The sequence below is a fragment of the Scyliorhinus torazame genome, chromosome 10 (genome assembly GCF_047496885.1).
Source record: "Scyliorhinus torazame isolate Kashiwa2021f chromosome 10, sScyTor2.1, whole genome shotgun sequence".
NCBI lineage: Eukaryota > Metazoa > Chordata > Chondrichthyes > Carcharhiniformes > Scyliorhinidae > Scyliorhinus > Scyliorhinus torazame.
In genome coordinates, this window is record NC_092716.1 from 232933665 (window position 1) to 232954820 (window position 21156).

General features: G+C 44.8%; 1 protein-coding gene across 5 annotated transcripts in view; it reads left to right on the forward strand.

Annotated features, from left to right (window-relative positions):
• The window catches only part of accs (1-aminocyclopropane-1-carboxylate synthase homolog (Arabidopsis)(non-functional)), a 126509-nt gene that overhangs the window by 27805 nt on the left and 77548 nt on the right, over nucleotides 1-21156 (forward strand). For 2 of the 5 annotated variants that reach the window (XM_072466570.1, XM_072466572.1), the window contains exons 4-8: nucleotides 3275-3946; nucleotides 9936-10582; nucleotides 13247-13306; nucleotides 17382-17452; nucleotides 19480-19549. In XM_072466570.1, coding sequence (XP_072322671.1) covers nucleotides 3289-3946; nucleotides 9936-10582; nucleotides 13247-13306; nucleotides 17382-17452; nucleotides 19480-19549 — 1506 coding nt within the window. In that variant the 5' untranslated portion in view covers nucleotides 3275-3288. Of the gene's footprint in view, nucleotides 1-1068; nucleotides 1128-1240; nucleotides 1299-3274; nucleotides 3947-6596; nucleotides 6659-9935; nucleotides 10583-13246; nucleotides 13307-17381; nucleotides 17453-19479; nucleotides 19550-21156 lie in introns of those variants that run through there. The other 3 variants (XM_072466573.1, XM_072466571.1, XM_072466574.1) reach the window with 3 other exon arrangements.

A 21156-nucleotide genomic window follows, 5' to 3' on the forward strand; every position in this document is an offset into this window, starting at 1 on the left:
GGTGTTGTAAGACTTCGTACTGTGCTCACCCCAGTCCAACGCCGGCATCTCCACATCCAAGTTAAATCATAAGAGAATTCTGAGAGGAATGTATCACATGTAGCAACCTTGTATAGTGTATCACTAATGAATTGAACATTAAGGAACAAGTACTTCATCTCGTCTGGCCTTTAAGTAGTGTTTCTGGTGACATCAGAGAATACAAGCACACAGGTTTCAGGTTGCGTGAGTGCAGAACTTCAGAAATAATAAATGAGTATTTGTTTTGCACCTTAAAATATATATCAAAGCTTTTTACTCAATGAATTTGTATTTTTAAAATGCAGGTATTTAATATTGAGGGATGTGTGACAGATCAGCCATATCCCACCCTTAAATCCAGACTGAATAAACAGAAGAGAAATAGGGCAGGGTATGTGATCATAGTTTAAAGCTCGGACATGTCCTCCAGTGCCAGTAACAAAATAATGACAACCTCTATTCGAAAAGAGAGCCTGTAATTGATTCCTCCTTTTGCTGGGAGTTGCACTCAATTTTTTTTTGTAATAAAACACTGTAGGCGCCCTATTTATATTTCAGCAACTTTCTATCAGCCCGCCTAAAAACGAGTGAGTGACTGATCCCCAGACCGAACAGATGTCAATCCAATGTCAGCAACTGTTTAACGGTCTGGCAGCAATTAAAACGAATTGTCCCATTGAGAAGCAAGAAATGAACTGGTGACGAGTTACTTGCAGAACCCAGCAAACTAACCCAGAAAATTCCCTTTGACATGATACTTTTTTGCAGCGTGGCTTTTAAACTTTTTATTGAGATGGCATAACTTGGGCGCGTGTATCACTTCTTCTTAAACGATTGGGAAATCTGAGATTGTGTCAATTGAAGCAAAGTGTGACAGATGATGGGCTCCCAGCCACTGAGGCAGGCTGAGTTAGGGCTGGCTGGCTACACACACAGCACACCACGCACGTTTCCAGTGACTGACACGGACCAAATTTATCCCGGAATAAGGACAGCACGCATGTGCCGTCAACCCGGATGTAAATGGCTTGTCCAGGCTGAGAAAGCCTAGGTTGAATGTTGGCAGTGTGACGGGGTCCGGACCGAGCCGAGCTGAGCCGTGCCAGGTCGGACCGCGTTCACAGTTCCTGCACTGACAATGGGGACACAGGAAGAGCTGGCGGTGCCAGGGCGCAGCACCGCAGACGCCAGTTAAAATTGGCCAAGCTGATCCATTTAGGGGGGGGGGGCGGGAAAAAGCCGGCGAAGTATAACTGGAATGGAAATAAAACCTTGAGGTCGGTGCATTTGGTACTTGGGGATGGGGAGTTATCTGATGCCAACTATTGCAGCTGATGGAAATTGAACGGGGCACTTTGGAGTCCTCTGGCAGCAAAGGGCAGATAAAATTCCGAAAGACAATACTGCAGAAAGCCGAATGGGGGGGGGGGGGGTAGCCAAAATACAAAGGGTTTTTACTTGGGTCATTTTGAAGGTGGTAATTTGCAATCCTCCCGCCCCCTGCGGGTTTTGCCAAACTTTTTCTTAGAGGCTACAGTGTTGCACTATTAATTTCACACCGTTTTTGTTTTGCTACTAACCATGTTTATTACCAAGTAGGTGTCAGTCAGCCCCGCGCCGCAGGCTTCATTCATCCCCAAAGCAACCAACTACAGAGGTTGTTTGAAAGAGAGACTCACAGCAGCGCCCCCCTCTCTTTAACTCATTTTGACCCAGCCTGTGTTTCCCAGGCGGCTCTTCATTCCTCAACAGTGCAAGTTTCTTCTCCCCGCAACACCCCGCCCCCCCCCCCCCCCCCCCCCCCAAACAAGCACCCACTATGCTGAAATACTTAATCAATCTTCTGATTCAATCTCTTAAAAGCAACCCCATTCTGCTTGCATTAAGTTAGTGGAATGTAAGAAGTGGTTGGTTTATTTTCTGGGGTGGGGGGTTGCAAGGAAGAACAGCAAATATTTAATTTTTGACAGCTGGATGTATCTGATGATAACTATTTCAGGTGATGTAGATGAACCTGGAGTTCTGAAGCAAAGGGAAAATGAGATTCCCAAATATTGAATAAAAGATGTTTCCATGGATGGGGGAAATTGATTCCTTCAGGTCTGGTAAACGTGTTGGAAGTGGATTATGCTGCTGTGTGGATCACAATTGATGTCTAACAATAATTGTGCCAAGTTGTTCGTGTGACTGCACTTAATCTCCATTTATTTGATCACAGAAAGTATTTTGGGATTATATGGAGGTGAAAAATACAAAATCTCACCCCCCCCCCCCCCCCAACCCTGCCCCATTACGTCATCCAATTGGGTCTAAAATTAATCCAAAGTTTTTATGTTCAGGATTTACAATTTCAGTTCTCATTATCTTACATTCCTCTTCAAAATCACCTTTGACCCAAATTACCCAACTTGTTTCTCATTGTTTAGATCCTGAAGATTAGGCATCAGGTCTTGAGCCACTTCTTCAGGATGCTTCCAATGTTTCAATATCTCCTTTGTGTCTCAGTGACTAGAACTGTACAAAATATTTAAGGTGTGTTCGAACCAGAACCTCTCTAGTTCGATCATCGCTTCCTCTGACTTGTATTCTGCTGTTGCGGGTAAAACATTCAACATTCTGTTGCGTTTGTTCTGCACTGGTTTTGTAAAATTCATTTTTATGGGATGTGGGCTTCGCTGGCTCGGGCACCATTTGTTGTCCATCCCTAATTTCCCTTGGGAAGGTGGTGGTGAGCTGCATTCTTGAACCGCTGCAGTCCATGTGGTGTAGGTACACCCACTGTGCTATTAGGGATGCAGTTCCAGGATTTTGTCCCAGCAACCGTGAAGGAATAATAATCTTTATTGTCACAAGTAGGCTTACATATACACTGCAATGAAGTTACTGTGAAAATCCCCTAGTCGCCACATTCCGGCGCCTGTTCGGGTACACAGAGGGAGAATTCAGAATGTCCAATTCACCTAACAAGCACATCTTTCGGGACTTATGGGAGGAAATCGGAGCACCCGGTGGAAACCCATGCAGACGCAGGGAGAAGGTGCAGACTCCGTACAGACAGTGACCCAAGTCGGGAATTGAACCTGGGACCCTGGCGCTGTGAAGCAACAGTGCTAACGACTGTGCTACCATGCCGCCCACTTGGCCGGGAACACAAATATTTTCAGATAATAGTTACTTTTTACTGCTGGATAGTACAGTAACATTGCAGCAAGATATTTAAAATGTATATTGTTTCGCTGTTAATGTCTTTCAGCCGAATGAGATGTGATGGATTTCCGAGGCAAGAAATATGAGCGTGGGAGTAACTGGTCAGATCCTGAGGTGGTGGAGCTGCTGCAGCTTTGGGCTGATGAGTCTGTTCAGATGGAATTGGAGAGTTGTCTCAGAAACCAGCACGTTTTCAACAGGATTGCAGAAGTCTTGAGGGAAAAGGGTATCCACAGGACAGGAGACCAGTGTCGGGAGAAGATCAAAAAAATGAAACTTGAGTACAGAAGAATTAAGGATAACAACAAGATCTGTAGGGGAGGACGGACTTGGAAGTTCTTTGAGGTGATGGATAGAGTGTTGTCCAACAGGCCAAATATTTGTTACAGTACTGTGGGTAACACTGTGATAACACAGCAAATACCACCAGGCGTTCTAGCAGCGGGGGATGGATACATTCATCACCACCACCACCATCTCCTTGCTTCCCCTCCACATGGTATTCCTCATTCACACCATCCCCAGGAACTAATGGACATTAAATGTGAAGAAGTGGACTCGGACGAACGCAGCGAGACACCTGAACCACCCACTTCCATTGTACTTCAAGCTGGGGATGAGCATGGAATGGATGGGAGCCTCTTGGAAGGGGGACATCATGATGGGTCACCAGCTGCTCGGGTGGATAATCCTACAGAGAATGCCATTTCTCCATCAGGTTGGTACTTAGCACCTGCCCCTCATTTTCTCTCTCCTCTCTCATTCTGTCTTTCTCTAACCTTTCTTTATTTTTCTCACTCTCTATCTATCTATCTCCCCCCCTCCCCCCACCCTCTCTTCATCTCCTATCGTTCCTTGCTTTTAACTGGCTGACCTCCCTCTTCACTCCAGACAACCTCTTCTCCCTCTCTCTGGTTCATTCCGTACTCCTCACCGTATGTCTGCATCATGCTCTCCTCCCAATCTGCTCGCCTGTTTCCCCTTTCCTTCTCCCTCTCCCCATCAATTGGTTCTCCACATGCCTCCCCACTTCAGTTCACCTATCTCTTTCATTTGTCCTTCTTACACTGCCTTTTTCTTCACCCACCTTCCCTGTCGCTCCATTCCCTCGTGGTTTTTGTTACGCTCGCTCTGTTTCTTCCTGCCCTTTTCATTTGCTTTGTGTTTTCTCTTTTATTTTTCATGTTCTCTTTTTTTTAGTGTTAATCCTTTGTTCCTCTTTTTTGTCTCCTTTTCTACCTTTCTACATTGTTCAATGTTTATTCCAGTGCTGCTGAAAATGTGACAGTACGTGTTTTCCTCAGTGGAACCCAATTGACAAATGTTTGATTTGCTACTTGGTGTGAGTCAAGTGCCATCCCCAAGTCATTCCAGGGGGCCTGATTTTTTCTTGGAACCATGTGATGGAACAAACTGAGCATAGTGTTGAAGATGTGTCAAAATTGAGGCCTAATACATGATCAGAATTGTTCTTCTAGTGTTATGCAATATATAGGGTGGCACAGTGGTTAGCACTGCTGCCTAACAGCGCCAGGGTCCCAGGTTTAATTCCCGACTTGGGTCACTGTCTGTGCAGAGTCTGCACGTTCTCCCCGTATCTGCGTGGGTTTCCTCCGGGCGCTCCAGTTTCGCCCCACTAGTCCCGAAAGACGTGCTTGTTAAGTGAATTGGACATTCTGAATTCTCCCTCTGTGTACCCAAACAGGCGCCGGAATGTGGCGACTAGGGGCTTTTCACTGTAATGTCATTGCAGTGTTGGCACGGCAAGCAACTCTGTTCAACGGCAATTAGGAATGGGCAACAAATGCTGGCCCAGCCAGCGCCACCCACATCCCCTCTGAATATGCAAAGCAAGCAATTCATTATCCAAGCTAAACCTGTCTCAGTCCCACATGACTCAACCTTACTTCAGTGACCTTCTGTGTGACAATCTACGGGCTCATTTCTGAAAGCCAAGGTGGAATTGTGCGTCGTCTGTATTGTACCATCCAGGTTGCTGGAGTTATTTTGAACCACGGAGTCTTGGTGTACATGTAAGCAGCAGCATCATTTGGGTGTGTATATTTTAGTTATCTGTTGACTTGAGGTGTCTAGCCGATGTGACTATGTGAAAGCGGTGCCTCGAATGTGCTGCGATATTGTGAAGCACTATATTAGCTGTACTCCTCTCTCCATTGTTGAGCTACCATCAACAGTTTGAACTATTTTAGTTGGTAGTTCTGTACTGGGGTTTGCGCTGTGTGGAGAGCAAATCCCGTAATGAGATCCAAGTGTACAAAGGGCATAGGTATGCTTTATGCATTTTTTTAAAGCAGTAAAGCGCACAAGAAGGTAAATCATAAAAATTGGCTCAATAGTAAGTAGCTGATTTGAGGTGGTGTGACAAACCCACAGGACTCTACACTTACAGCGCCTAATGTGACTTCCTACCTAAATTCTGCAATATTTCCTAAAAGCCTCCAGAGGGCATGAATAATCCAGTTTTTGCACCGATCTGAGCAATAAAAGCTAATTTACCCAAGGATAACTATGCTCAGTCTTTACACATCAATTTTGTGATTTTTCTAACCGAGACTATACATTTCTCTCTTGAAATGAAATGAAAATTGCTTATTGTCACAAGTAAGCTTCAATGAAGTTACTGTGAAAAGCCCCTAGTTGCCACATTCCAGCGCCTGTTCGGGGAGGCTGGTACGGGAATTGAACAGTGCTGCTGGCCTGCCTTGGCCTGCTTTAAAAGCCAGCTATTTAGCCCAGTGTGCTAAACCAGCCCCTAGTGAACACTTCAACTGAACACGCTGTAATTTCTTTGAATGATTTTGTGTGCGTCTCTCCTCCAATCAAATTTATTGCTTCAACCAAAATACAAAACCATAGCATTTAGAAATAAATATTTAAAAGCCATTTACTGGCTGCTTTGCCCTCATGGTCAATTGATGCCCAAACGCATTCATGGAAAATAAATGAAAGCGAATGTGCGGTAGTTGCAGCAAAAATTATTTTAACAACACAAAATGTGACTGCTGAGTCGTTTGTGGCTATGGCATTGTAAAATATTGCGATGGGCAAATATTTGAAGGAAAGAGCAAAGGAGCGATTCTGTTTGAAAACTATACTCAGTTTGAAAGTAGAGCAGAATTGCAGTAGCAGAAGAGCGCAGTCAAATAGAAGCTTAACACAGAAGTTGAGTTTAGTGCTTTGGTACTGCTTAAAAAAATGAATGGGGCTTTGTGTTTTATAGCCACGTTTGAAGCACTGACAGCCCTGAGATCAAATGCCCTCATGACGTAAGGTGTTAATCAGTAAAGCAGTAGCCACTTAGCATATTGTACTTTGCCCTATATTTGCATCACAGATTGTAGCTTTCTGCACATGGTGAAGATTGTATTTGTTGGGAGGTTCTCAAAATTAACCACGCAGCTATTCTATGGTAGGAGCCAAGATTTCCTTTGTTAATGAGGAATTTGTCCCAGGAATGTTAAGTTATTATTTAGTCTTGACTTTTATCATTGCTTTTTTCTTTTACAAGATTTTTTTTTCTGGTTGGTACGGGGTTTGAAGAACATTACATCGTTAGTCCAGGAACAGTGTGCTTGGGAGACAAATGACCAGGGTTTCAAAGTCTATTTCTCCCCACTGGCAGCAGGGGGGTGGGGGGGGGTGGGGGGGGGAATTCTTCCGATTCGATTGAATTGTAAAAGAAGAAACTTGGAAATACACAGAGTGTTTTACAGGATCTTTGGAAGGCCCAAAATGTTTTCTGATCAATGAAGTTCTTTTTGAAGTCACTGTGTCAGAAACATGGCAGCTAGTTTGCATGCAGCAATAATGACGGTCTGTTTTATTGGGGGAGGAATAAGTATTAACCTGAACTCCTGAGAGAGCTTCTCTGTTCTTTGATCTTTTGCGTGTGAGAGACGATCAGGGCCTTATCCGAAAGGGTTTAACATGTCATCCAAAAGATAACCCTCCAGCAGTACTTTATTTTATTTATTGAATCAAGGGATGGCTCTTTCACTGGCAAGGCTGTGACTTATTGCTCATCCCTCATGTTGAATTATTGTCGTCACTGCTGTGAGAGCAATCCTAAAGTTTGGTAGAGAGTTCTGGATTTTGACCCAGCGAAAGTGAAGAAATGGTGATATATTTTCAAGTCAGGATGGTGTGTGATTTGGAGGGGATCTTGGAGTTGGTGGTGTTCTCGTGCGATTGTTGTACTTTTGTTCCTAGGTGATAGGGGTCATGTGTTTGGGAGTATAGGCAGCCTAGATTATGTGCTCAGATCCTTCAGTCAGACTTGAACCAGCAACCGGCTGACTCGGGCAAGGGTGCTACCAGCAAGTCGACAAGTTCCATCTTGAATAATTTCTTTAAACTTCAATACTTGTTTACTTATCAATGTCACAATGTTTTAAGTGAGTACATTTCTCTCTGATTTGACTGAATTTCAAATTCAGTTGGTACCGATATGAATTATAATGCAACTCAGTCAGGGAAATATTTGACCTTCGACACAGATTAAGCAATTGCCACTGAGCTAGTAATCCAGAGGCCTAGGCCCTGGGGACATGAGTTCAAATTCCTCCACATCAGCTCCTGCATTTTAAATTCAATGAATAAAATCTGGAACTGCAAGCTAGCCCCAGTAATGGTGACCACAAATCTATCATCGATTGCTGTGACTCCAGACCCAAGCCAAGTGGTTGCCCTCTGAAATGGCCGACAAAGCTTTTTATTTCAAGGGCAAGTAGGAGGGACAACAAATGCCAGCCTTGCCAGCGATGCCCATGAAGAAATGTCATCCAGTTGTATAGGCATATTACATTGACCAAAAAGCTGCAGCTGTATTTCAGTGCTTTTGAGGAATTTTCATTGGTTCTGGGTCAGTATTAGTAAAAGTTAACATTTCACTGAATTTCATCTATTTGTCTATGGGATGAAACTGAAAAATCATGGTGGCATATTCAGTACCAATATCAAACCAGAATTTGCGACTCTGAGTGTATCTGCTTGGTGGTTACTGGAAACATTACAAAATGCCAGCTCTGTTTTTTAGCAGAAAGTTATTCTCACTGTTTACATAGATTACATAGAACATACAGTGCAGAAGGAGGCCATTCGGCCCATCGAGTCTGCACCGACCCACATTAATCCCTCACTTCCACCTTATCCCCGCAACCCAATAACCCCTCTCAACCCTTATGGACACTACGGGTAATTTAGCATGGCCAATCCACCTAACCTGCACGTCTTTGGACTGTGGGAGGAAACCGGAGCACCCGGAGGAAACCCACGCGGACACGGGGAGAACGTGCAAACTCCGCACAGACAGTGACCCAGCGGGGAATCGAACCTGGGACCCTGGCGCTGTGAAGCCACAGTGCTAATCACTTGTGCTACCGTGCTGCCCACTTTTAAAATAAATTTAGAGTACCCAATTATTTTTATTCCAATTAAGGGGCAATTTAGCGTGGCCAATCCACCTAACCTGCACATCTTTGCGTTGTTGGGGTGAAACCCACGCAGACACGAGGTGAATGTGTAAACTCCACACGGACAGTGACCCAGAGCCGGGAGCAACCCAGCTGTTGCTGAAAGGGGCCATGTCTTTGAGGATGGAAAAGAAGTCTGTAAGGTGTAGCTGTCTGTTACTCGGTACCATTGCATTTGTAATGATCAAATTTGACTAATAAATAGGGTTCCCAAAGGATTAGCGGGCTTATCCAATGAGTATCTGAGATACACAGACCAGGAAGATCCCAGGTTCAGGTTCCTGGTCTGTTCTGAGTCAATCGATCGCGGCCAAGGTGCTGGCAAGAATGTTCAAATCCTTGGATTAGGAACCCTTGGAGGGTTTGTGCTCCTGATTTGTTATCTCCCTGGCCCCGCTGGAGGTATGGTCAGTGGCCGTTTGGTGAAGATCGGATTGGGCTTGTTTATGATGGCCACTGCCACCCCCACCCATCCCTGGCTGAAAGTTAGACAAATCATGGCCATTTGGACAAAGCACATGAATTTTACACAGAAAGGCAGTGACAGCTACTGACAGAGGGAAGAAATGGTGGACAGGAGCCCTGACTTGAGTCCCCATTAAGTTTTCATTGGTCAGTTTTCTTTCCCTTCCCTTGATTTTAGGTTTCAGGACCAGTTGATTATTTCATTCCTTTTTTAACTTTTATATTAAAAAATGAATGTGTCCAGGCAGTTTATTGCCAAGCAGCTTTGCACGGCTAAGCCAAAACAACAAGGTGGTGGTGTACTGGCAGTGTCACTGGACTAGTAATACAGAGACCCAGGGTAATGTTCCGGGGACCCGGATTCAAATCCTGTCACAGCAGATGGTGAAATTTGAATCATCGAAATCTTCAATTAATAGTCTAATGATGATCATGAAATCATTGTCGACTGTCATAAAAACTCACCTGGCTCACTAATGTGACTGCAGACCCACAGCAATGTAGTTGACTGGTAAATGCCCTCTGAAACGCCCTAACAAACCTCTCAGTTCAAGGGCAATTAGGGATGGCCCAGCCAGCAATGCCCACATTCTCCCGAATGGGTTAAAAAAAAAAAGTTGAAAACCAAATGACTTTCAATGAGTTTAGTTCTGGACTTCTTGTTTTAAAAACAATTATCCTTTATTTTCTTGAGTGTTGCATGTTTTAAAATAATCACGTTAAACACGTTGTTTGTGATGATACCTACAGGTTACATGGACCCAAATGTAAGCGGTACATCCTCTGGGATGCATACCTCTGGACCTGCCTTTTCTGGGCTTCACCGACTTCGGCGGAAAAGGAAGCCGCCCCGGGTGAAGGATCCGTTGGATGACATTCTTCTCAAGTTTCTAACGGCACAAAGAGTGGTGGAGGAGCGTTTCCTGCAAATGGAGGAACGGAGAATGCAGCGGGACATGGAGTTGGAAGACAGGCGGATGCAGTTGGAGCAGCGTCGGATGGAACTGGAGAGGGAGCACGAGTACAGAATGTTCACCATATTTGCTCAGATGGTGAATGCACTCCGGCATGGAGGCTCCATGCAGACCGTGGGCTTAGACATCAGCCAGGCTTTCTCGCAGTCTTCTGGTCAAGCCACAGAGGCAGGTGGTCCCCCATCCTCGGCTTCTACCTCTAAAGATGGCAGCAGTAGAGTAGTGCCTCAACAGAGCAAATCTCTACCTAAAGGACTGAAAGGTGCAGTGACCGATGTCGAAATTAACCCAACATTCCAACAACCTGAATCTAGTGTTTATTTATCAAAGCGAGGAAATGAAATTATTAATTCCTGTGGAATAATTCAGGAAGGTTATGGTGCCTACCATGCAGACAAACACGATGAGGATAAAAACCCTAATGTAAGTCTGCTGAGCTATTTCAAATATCTTTAAAGTTCTGTCTGGCTGTGGTCTTTGGAGTTCTACTTGTATCCATTTAATTGTTGTTTCGGGTACTCGGGTGATGGGTGTCTGCAAACTGAATCTTAGAATCCTGATTGTTTTTTTTAACTGGGGTTTCATTTTTAAGGCACATTGTACTACTTACTCAATGCCCCTGGATGGTCACTTAAAAATGAATTTGCATAACATGAATTTATACAAATTTAACACTTCCTTTAGGATTATAATCTTAAATAGAGACAATGATAAATTGGAGTGAGAAGTGAGCTGGTTAATGAAGAATTTGGGTTCACGTGTCTCATAGAGAAACACTGCACTCTTTAAATTGAAAACTGTTTGAATTCTGATCTTTCCAGTGTCATGTACACTGGGTGCTGTCCACTACGTTTAACAATCTTCTTTTAAGCACCACTTTTATGTCAATGTGTGTTTATTTCTTTTGCCCTATTCTCAATCACTACCTGTCGGACCTCAGAACATAGAACTTCTTTTTTTTTTCCAATGAAGGGGCAATTTAGCATGGCTAATCCACCTACTCTGCACATCTTTGGGTTGTGGGGGCAAAGCCCACGCAAACGCGGGGAGAATGTGCAAACTCCGCACGGACCCAGAGCCGGGATCGAACCCGGGACCTCGGCGCTGTAAGACAGCAGTGCTAACCACTGTGCCACCGTGCTGCCGGGAACATAGAACTTCTGAGCAGGAGTAGCCCATTCGGCCCCTTCAGTCTGCTCTGCTACTCATTAGATCATGGCTGATTGGATTGTTGTCTTAACTGCCTGCCCCCCGTAACCCTTGCCTTGACTCCCTAATCTCTCTCAAAATCTGTCGAACTCTGCCTTGAATGAATTCAATGACCCATCCTCCACTGCTCTATGGGGAAGAGATTTCCAGATCGATGACCCCCTGAGAGAAATAAATTATTCTCATCTCCATCTTATTCTTTCTTTCTTATCTCTCTGTGTCATCAGCAACTTTAGCTACCATACATTAGGTCCTTCATCCAAGCCATTGATGTAGATTGTAAATAACTGAGGCCTCAGCGAGTACTCCACTCGTTACAGCTTGTCAACCTGATAAAGACTCCTTTATCCCTACTCTCAGCTTCCGGCTAACTAACCAATCCTTTATGTATGCTAACCTGTTACCTCCTCCACTTATTTTGAGGAGGAACCTTTTTGATGTGGCACCTTATTAAATGCCTTTTGGAAATACAGGTACACCACATTTAAAGGTTCCCCTTGTTTGTTACTTCCTCAAAAGAAATCTAATAAATTAATTACACGTCCTTTCCCTTTCACAAAACCATGCCGACTCTGCCTGATTCCATTCTGATTTTCTAGGGATCTTGCTATAACCTCCTTAATCATGGATCCTAGCAATTTCCCCAGGAGCAATATTAGGCTAACTGGCCTTTACCTGAGTTCAGATGTATTGAAATTATTTCAGTTTTCCTCCTGTGTGCAATTTGATAGCTACCTCCCAGCAATTCACACTACCTCCAACAGTCAGCAACTGGACTCTGAGGCACGATCAATTTGGCTGGAGACGAAGTTGAATTCAAACTGAGGCTTTATTAGTGTCTGAAGTGTGGCCTCCAACAGCAGCTGACGAAATGGCTGCGAGCTGAAGGCCACGCATATTTATAACCCGTCTCCTGGGCGGAGCTAGCATGCAGGGGCCCAGGTGAGCCTGTAGTGCAGGTTCTACCGTACAACCCTTAATATAGGAACACAGTGGTTTACACAGACGCTTTAATCAGGATTTTAATCATGTGTTTCTGAAACCTCTGCAGTAAGGTTTCCTCTGATTCCATGTCAGCAACATCAGAAACATATGAATGAAATGAAAATGAAAATCGTTTATTGTCACAAGTAGGCTTCAAATGAAGTTACTGTGAAAAGCCCCTAGTCGCCACATTCGGGCGCCTGTTCGGGGAGACTGGTATGGGAATTGAACCCACGCTGCAGGCCTGACTTGGTCTGCTTTAAAAGCCAGCGATTTAGCCCAATGTGCTAAATCAGCCTCTGCTATAGGGCAGGATTCTCCGGCCTCCCAGCCGGGTGTTTCTCGGCGGCGGGAGGGGGCACGCTGTTCGCCGGCGGCAGGAGGGGGCACGCTGTTCGCCGGGATTCTCTGCTCCCTTCGAAGCCACCCCAGGTCACCAGGAAGCCCATGGACAGAGGTGCCGGCCGGACCAGGGAACCACGCCGCCAGAGAACGGTCGGAGAATTCCGGTCACAGTGAGGCAATGTCCTTTGTTCACTATTTCTCGGAAAATTGCAAAATGTTTTCTGGAAGAATAGATTTTTGATCTCTCTGGGGAACGTCTTCTAACTGTAATGCACCTCATACGTAAATCGGAGGAAACCTTTGTCGACTGTTGTTTTAAATGTTGCTTTTGTGTTTCTAAATTTGGTAAAAGATGTTCCAAATTGCAGGCAGTGAATATCCTACTTTCTAGTTCTGTATGTGACTTAATTCAGTTTGACCCGGAACTGAGATTGGCATGACCTAGCAGCCGACATTGGGAATTGATAACCCGTGGTTGTGTAAGGCTGAGTGCAGCTCTTTGTTGAGATTGTAGATTATTATTTTCTTTTGTTTTCATCCATCTTGCAGGGCATTATTAATCTGGGAACCAGTGAGAACAAGCTGTGCTTTGACCTGCTTTCCAAAAGGGTATGTGCATTTTTTTTACTTCAACAGTTTTATAAAAACAAAAGTTTTTGAAACTCTGCCCTCAAAGTGCCTCGCCCAGTTTCCATCCAGTGTTGATTTTTAAAAGGCATTGTGGCACAAGTGCCAGGGTGTAAATTGGAGAGGTTGCCTTTTCTGGCATGGAAATCATTTGGTCTGTTCCGAAGTCAGTTTTACTGAAAGTCCACTGGTTGGAAACTGCTGGGAGTTTTGCGGGCAAATTGGTGGCTGTGAGACCTCCCAGTGCTTCTGTGATTGATGGTTTTCACAAACGAGTTGGAAATGCAAGTTTATAGGGATGAGCAGGATTTGTCGTCTGGCGGGATTTCCCACTCTACCACCCCAAAGAGTCAATGGCAACACACCCCTGCTGATCACAGGAGCCCCACAGCTTATTGAACACTTCAGAGAGTGTTAATTCACTGGAGACAGGACATCCCAGCATCATTTAGGCTACCGGCCAATAGGATTGTGACCCCAATACGTGCTCCCGTCAAATTTAAATGGTGTTTGTTAGAAAAAACATTGACTTTGTAATTATAATTGCAGAATGGATACGCCGCATAATGAGGCCATTCTGTCCACCAGGTCTGTGCTGGCTCTCCCTGCAAGAGCAATTCATCTGGTGCCACCCCCTGCCTTTTCTCCTTAACCCAGCAAATGTTTCCTCTTCAGATAATGATCCATCTCTCTTTTGAAAGTCACAGTTTTCATCTTCCTGCACCAGAACGCTGGCAGCACTTTCCAAATCCTAACTGTGATTGATGGAACGACGGCACAGAACATCCCATCGCATTCCCCAGCAGATGCGGGAGGTCACTATGTGCAGATTGAAAAAGGCTGGGCTGTGATATTCACCGTCAAGAAATTCCATCAATATGTCTAAGAGCGGCACTTTTTTATTATCACCGACCACAAGCCACTGCTGGGTTTCTTTAAGGAGTTCAAGGGAATTCCACCCATAGCCTTGGCCCAGTGGACAAAGTCGTGGCGACTTTAAACTTCATGGACACTCTGCCGGAACAGCCATACAGATACACACGTGGATGCAAAGAGATCCCATATTGTTGAAGCTTTGCCACATTTTACTGCTCACCGGATTACAGGGGAAGCCCCCCCCCCGGCAGCCCTTGTCTTGCAACAGCAGGAACGGAGTGTCGAAGACGGCATCCTCCCGTGGGGAGCTTGTGTGGTCATCCCACAGCCAGGCCAGGAATTGATCCTGCAGGACTTGCACAGCAGTCACCCAAGGGCTTCAAAATTGAAGATTTTAGCACAAGGTTGTGTCTGGTGGCCAGGGATGGATGGTGACGTCGAGCGGGTCGTCAGAAGACAACGGTGTGTCAAAAGCACCAGAATCTCCCTCCTTTGGCCTCTCTTCCCCAGGAATGGTCAAGATGCCCCTGGATATGGCCACAAGCAGACTTCACTGAACCTTTAATGGGGTCCATGTTTCTAATCCTCGGGGACACGTATTCTAAGTGGCTAGACGTACATAGGATGACCTCCACCAAGTTGAAAGCCACTGTTGAAAAACAAATGTGCCTGTTTAGCATCCACGGAATTCCTGAGATGCTGGTCAAGGATAATGGGACCCCGTTCATGAGCGAGGAGTTACATTCGCACGTATGAACAGGATCAGGCACATCTGGACTGCCCCGTGCCACCGATCCTCAAATGGCTTGGCCGAACAGGCGGTACAAACATTTTAGCGGAGAATGCAGGGTGGAACTTGCAAACGGGAGCCGCTGTTTACTTCCGGAACTCCAGAGATGGTGTTCTTTGCCTCCCAGGGAATGTGTTGGAGAAAATGTAGCTCGTATCTTCAAGGTCAAGTCCCAAGGGAAGACCTGTGCAAGCATATTGGCCACCTGAAGCGATGAGAGCTCACACCAGGCGACGCACAGCCAGGGACGTCAGTACCTCCACCACCCCCTCTCATCCTTCTTTTCTGCCAAGGAGAGCAATCCCAGCTTCTCCAATCTATCATTGCAACTAAGTCCCTCATCCCTGTAACTAATTCTTGTGAATCTTTTCAGGACCGTCTCTCATGCCATCACATCCTTCCCAAAGTAGACTGGACACAATACTCCAGTTAAGTGTTTTATACAGACTGGTTATTTATCACATTGCTGTTTGTGGGAGAGTGAGTTTGCTTCCTCAGTATTGATAGCTACCTGCCACACTTTGGAATTCCCCCCATGGGTCACCCTTTTTTCCCTCTCCTTTACAACTCTTTAAAACCTAGCTATATCTATTTTCATCTGTCCCAGTACTTCATTGTGTCTTTGTCAAATTTGTTTGATAACCCTCCTGCGTATAATTCTATCCTGTGATAGATTTTTTAATCAATTCAATTCTATAGCAATTTTATAAGAAGTCTTTGTTACATATTTTACAACTTGTATTCCCTCCTCTTGACCCTCCTGTTTATTACCGCACTTTGAGTCATCTTATTGTTAAGAGTAAGACGAAACACACGTGAACTGTTTTAAACTAACTTTGTTTTTGCTGCTGTATCCTTATTCTGGGAAAAGTGACAGGATCTGTACGTTAAGCTAGTAGAACAGGAAATAGATTGCATTTTGACTGAGTAAGGCTCATCGATTTGACCCGAAGTTACCAGCTCACCCACCAGTGGCAGCTGAACTCTACTTTTGAGGATCTCCGTCCTGAAATTTTCTGCCTCCCCAAGTCCTTTTCCTCCTTTAGAGGCATAGAGTCATAGATGTTTACAGCATGGGAACAGACCCTTCGGCCCAGCTTGTCCATGCCACCCAGTTTCTATCACTAAGCTAGTCCCACTTGCCCGCATTTGGCCCATATCCCTCTATACCCATCTTGCCCATGTAACTGTCTAACTGCTTTTTTAAAGGAAAAAATTGTACCCGCCTCTACCACTGCCTCTGGCAGCTCGTTCCAGATGCTCACCACACTCTGTGTGAAGAAATTTCCCCTCTGGTCTCTTTTGTATCTCTCCCCTCTCACCTTAAAACTATGTCCTCTAGTTCTGGACTCCTCTACCTTTGAGAAAAGATGTTGACCTTATCTGAGATCCCCATTATTTTTTAGACCTCTATAAGATCACTCCTAAGCCTCCTGCGCTCCAGGGAAAAAAAGTCCCAGCCTATCCAGCCTCTCCTCATAGCTCAGACCATCATGTCCTGGTAGCATCCTCGCAAATCTCTTCTGCACTCTTTCTAGTTTAACAATATCCACCCTATAATAGGGTGACCAGAACTGAACACAGTATTCCATCTGTGGTCTTACCAATGTCTTGTACAACTTCAGCAAGACGTCCCAACTCCTGTATTCAATATTCTGACCAATAAAACCTGGCATGCTGAATGCCTTCTTCACCATCCTGTCCACCTGCGACTTCACCTTCAAGGAGCTATAAACCCGTACCCCTAGATCTCTTTGTTCTGTAACTCTCCCCAACACCCTACCATTAACTGAATAGGTCCTGCCCTGATTTGATTTATCAAAATGCATCACCTCACGTTTATCCAAATTAAACTCCATCTTCCATTCATCGGCTCACTGGCCCAATTGGTCAAGATCCTGTTGCAATTGTATATAACCTTCTTCACTATCAACTAGGCCACCAATCTTGGTGTCATCTGCAAACTTACTAACCATGCCTCCTACATTCTCATCTAAATCATGAATAAATATAACAAATAATTAAGGAACCTTCTCCAATCCCCCTCTCAATAGTTAGGCCTTTGATTGCCCCTTCCAAATGTAAACTTCCTGGCTCAACAACCATTAAAAAAAATATTTATCAATGAAGGAACTTTCAATATTCTGAAATGTTACTATTATTTAATACATTCGCAGAATATTACAAAAGTCATGGTTTCTTTACAATATTTATTTATGGTTGCTCTTTTATTTTTGTGCAGAATCTGTTGTGCTTTGCAGCTTAAATCTTCCAGATACAGGAGCATAGAACAAATTTAACCCATTTCAATGTAGACTTGTAGTTATTAAAACATGATTTGTTTGTCAATATGCTGAATAAAATGCTAATTGTTCTGTTATCTGTTTGCAGTTGATGCAGCCTGACATGTTCCAGATAGACCCTCCACTCTTGCAGTACCCAGACTGGAAAGGACATGAGTTGTAAGTAGTTTTTACTGTGCCATTTGCTGACTCTAGATCATATCTATTTGTTAGTTTAAAAACTTGTCAACCCCAGCAAAATGGCAACACCATCATTGCGACATGCATTGTTGTTGGGGGGTGTATTTGATTGGCTGGGAAGGTGTGTGTTGGACACCATGCTGTCTTCCCCCCGCTTCCACCGGTTTATAAGTCCATGGTGGGATGGCTCATGTATGGTTTTCCGGCCAGGACTCTAATTGAGGGCCTTAAATGGGCATCTAATACCCACATGAGAGCCTCATCCCTCTGCCGCTGGCATTCAGCTGATGGGTGGGTAAGGAACTCGCCATGCTGGACGACCGGTGAAAAGCACTCGGTGTAGGATTGAGAGATCCGACCGTCCAGCTGATGGTCACAACCCAATAGTTTCTTCCTATGCTTGGCTGGCAGCTCTTGGGGTTTTGGGGGTTTCTATCCCCAGGCCTTGAATCCTGGAGAAGGCCCGTTGCTGGCCAATTAAGAGCTTGACGGGAACTTAATTTCATCGAGCCTTCTCCAAAGGACGCAAAGTGGGTCGCCTGCCGTTTGGAGAACTGGCAGGTGAGACCCCCCTGGCGAAGATTAATTTTCAACCAGGAGCATTATTTCTAAATGCTACCAATACTATTCTGCAATTAAGACAATAGCAGTATAATTATTAGCTAATTTCTGTCTATCTGCCTTCATACAGCCAAATTTAGAAGTTTACCTTCATTTACAGCCTTTTTGGGGTAAATTAGCTGAAGTTGTAGCACTTGAGGCCCAGTGTTGTCAACATACTGGTTTGGCAAGCTGTCAAACATCACCCAGACATTGGTGTGTAGAAATCCTTTCCTATGTGAGTTGTTCCCATAACATTGCCTCAAACCCTCTGGTATCAGGCTCGTCAGGGTTGGATGTAAGCTGGGAAATGCGCATCAGTTCCGCAGAAGTCCTGATGCGCGCACACACACACACACACACACACACACACACGTGCTGAAATTGCTCTGGAAGTTCAAACTTATGATGGGCTGATTGACCAGAACCAACTTGAGTTTTACTGATACTGAGCCCAGGTGGATTGCAACAACTTTCAAGAAGCTTGACATCATCCAGGATAAGCTTGATGGGCACCCCATCCATCAATTTAACATTTACTCTCTCTATCACCAATGCATCATGGTTACAGTATTTACCATTCACAAAATGCGCTGCAGCAACTCACCAAGTCTTTTGTTAACAACCCCTCCCAAACCTGCAACCTCTACCACCTTAGGGTGGCTCGGTGACACAGTGGTTAACACTGCTGCCTCACAGCGCCGAAGAACCGGGTTCAATTCCGACCTCTGATGACTGTGAATGTTTGCCCATTCTCCCCGTGTCTGCGTGGGTTTCCTCCCACAGTCCAAAGCAAAGATGTGCAGGTTAGGTGCATTCGATATGCTAAATTGCCCCTCGGGGTTACAGGGATAGGGTGGTGGATTGGGCCTAGGTAGGGTGCTCTTTCAGAGGGTCGGTGCAGACTTGATGGGCCAAATGGCCTCCTCCTGCACTGTGCGTGTTCTATGATTCTAAAAGAACAAAGGTAGCAGGTGCATAGGAACACTTCATCATCCAAACTTGGAAACATATTGCCTTTCCTTCATTGAATATTGATCTAGATCCTGAAACACCCTATTCTCCCTGAGGGAGAACCTGCAGGAAGACAGCCTTCAAGAAGTTGACTCATCACCCTCTTTGCAAAGGTGACAGGGATGAGTAATACATGCTGGCCTTGCCACTAATGCCTAAATACCGTAAATGAAAACTTTTTTAAAATTGGAAATGTGCAATTAGCATTTTATAACACTGAGGCTTTGTGGTATTATTCCCTTTTAAAAATGTCTTTGGATTATTGTGATTAACTTTGTATCTTTGCATTCGTATATTCAGAGAACTGCATGTATCTTTGAATTTGTGTATTAAGAGAACTGCACAAGAAACAAATTCAAAACATTGTTCTGTTTGCCTTTCTGCCATCTCAGCCTCCGGGTAGAAGTGGGAAAGTTTTTGACGTGCTATTGTAAATCCTCGGTGCCCCTCAAGCCTGCAAATGTGAGTAGTTACGTGTAAAGAACAGGAATAGCCGTGACTATTAAACTGTTCAAGTCTTTACTAAATTGGAATAGCAGTGGTGGGGACAGACAGCTTCAACTTCCTTTCTACACATTTGGTGGTATTTCTCCAGAAAGGATACAATGCTGTCCTTTAGCCGTTGGGGATGGAATGGGAGAGGCTGGTTGGGGAACTGGGTGAAAATAATTAGATTTGGTAATAATGAGAGCTTATTACGCATGCTCTATGAAGCGGACCCTATTTTAAGAATGCATTTTCAGAGTGTGTTTTCTTTCATTGAAAGACCAACATCATGATAGACAAATATTTGCTCCAAGAAATGCATTTCTTCAGTTAAAGATCTGAAAACTGTAGAAAACGGCTTGATTTTTTAGTCCAATATTTTTGCCATTCTCCCAGTTAATTTATCTGTGAAGATGATGATTTTCTTAACTTCAGGAAATGTGGCTGTTTTTATCAGGCTTTTTCATGCCTAATGGCCTCTTGTGTGGCAATTAATATGCTGTGAATACATGCCGCCAGTATCGTGTTTCTCAAGGCAATTCTTTTTTTTTAATGTCTGATTTTTATTTTTCCTAAATTCTTTTTTTATTTTTATTGAGGTATTTATGGTTTTATAACAGAAGAAACAATGTACATGAAAATATAAACATAGTGCAAAAGCCGTCTTCCTCCCTCACAGGCCCCACCTTTACTAACACCCTACTCTAAACTAAACTAAACCCCAACCCCTCCCATTCCCCCCCCCCCCCTCTCTCTGCTGATTGTTAATATTCCCCAAAGAAGTCGGCGAACGGCTGGCACCTCCGGACGAACCCGAACATTGACCCTCTCAGGGCGAACTTTATTTTCTCCAGACAGAGAAAGCTAGCCATGTCAGTTAGCCAGGTCTCCGATTTCGGGGGCTTTGAGTCCCTCCATGCTAATAGTATCCGTCTCCGGGCTACCACGGAGGATAAGGCCAGGACGTCTGCCTCTTTCTCCTCCTGGATTCCCGGGTTCTGACACTTCGCAAATCGCCACCTCTGGACTCGGTGCCACCCTTGTTTTTAACACCTTGGACATGACATTCGCAAACCCCTGCCAGAATACCCTAAGCTTCGGGCATGCCCAGAACACATGGACATGGTTCGCTGGCCCTCCCGCACACCTTGCGCACCTATCTTCTACCCCAAAGAACCTGCTCATCCGAGCCACTGTCATGTAGGCCCGGTGAATGACCTTAAACTGTATCAGGCTGAGCCTGGCACATGTTGTGGATGCGTTGACTCTACTCTACTAGTCCGCGCAGAGACCGTCCTCCATCTCGCCTCCTAACTCCTCTTCCCATTTGTGTTTAAGCTCCTCAGTCTGCGTTTCTTCTGACCCCATGAGTTCCTTGTAAATGTCTGAAACCCTCCCTTCTCCCACCCACATCCTGGAACCTACCCTGTCCTGTATCCCTCTTGGCGATAGGAGCGGGAAGGTTGAGACCTGCCTGTGTAGGAAGTCCCGTGCCTGCAGGTACCTAAACTCATTTCCTCTCGTCAATCCAAATTTCTCCTCCAACTCCCTCAGGTGGGAAAGCTCCCCTCTATAAACATAGC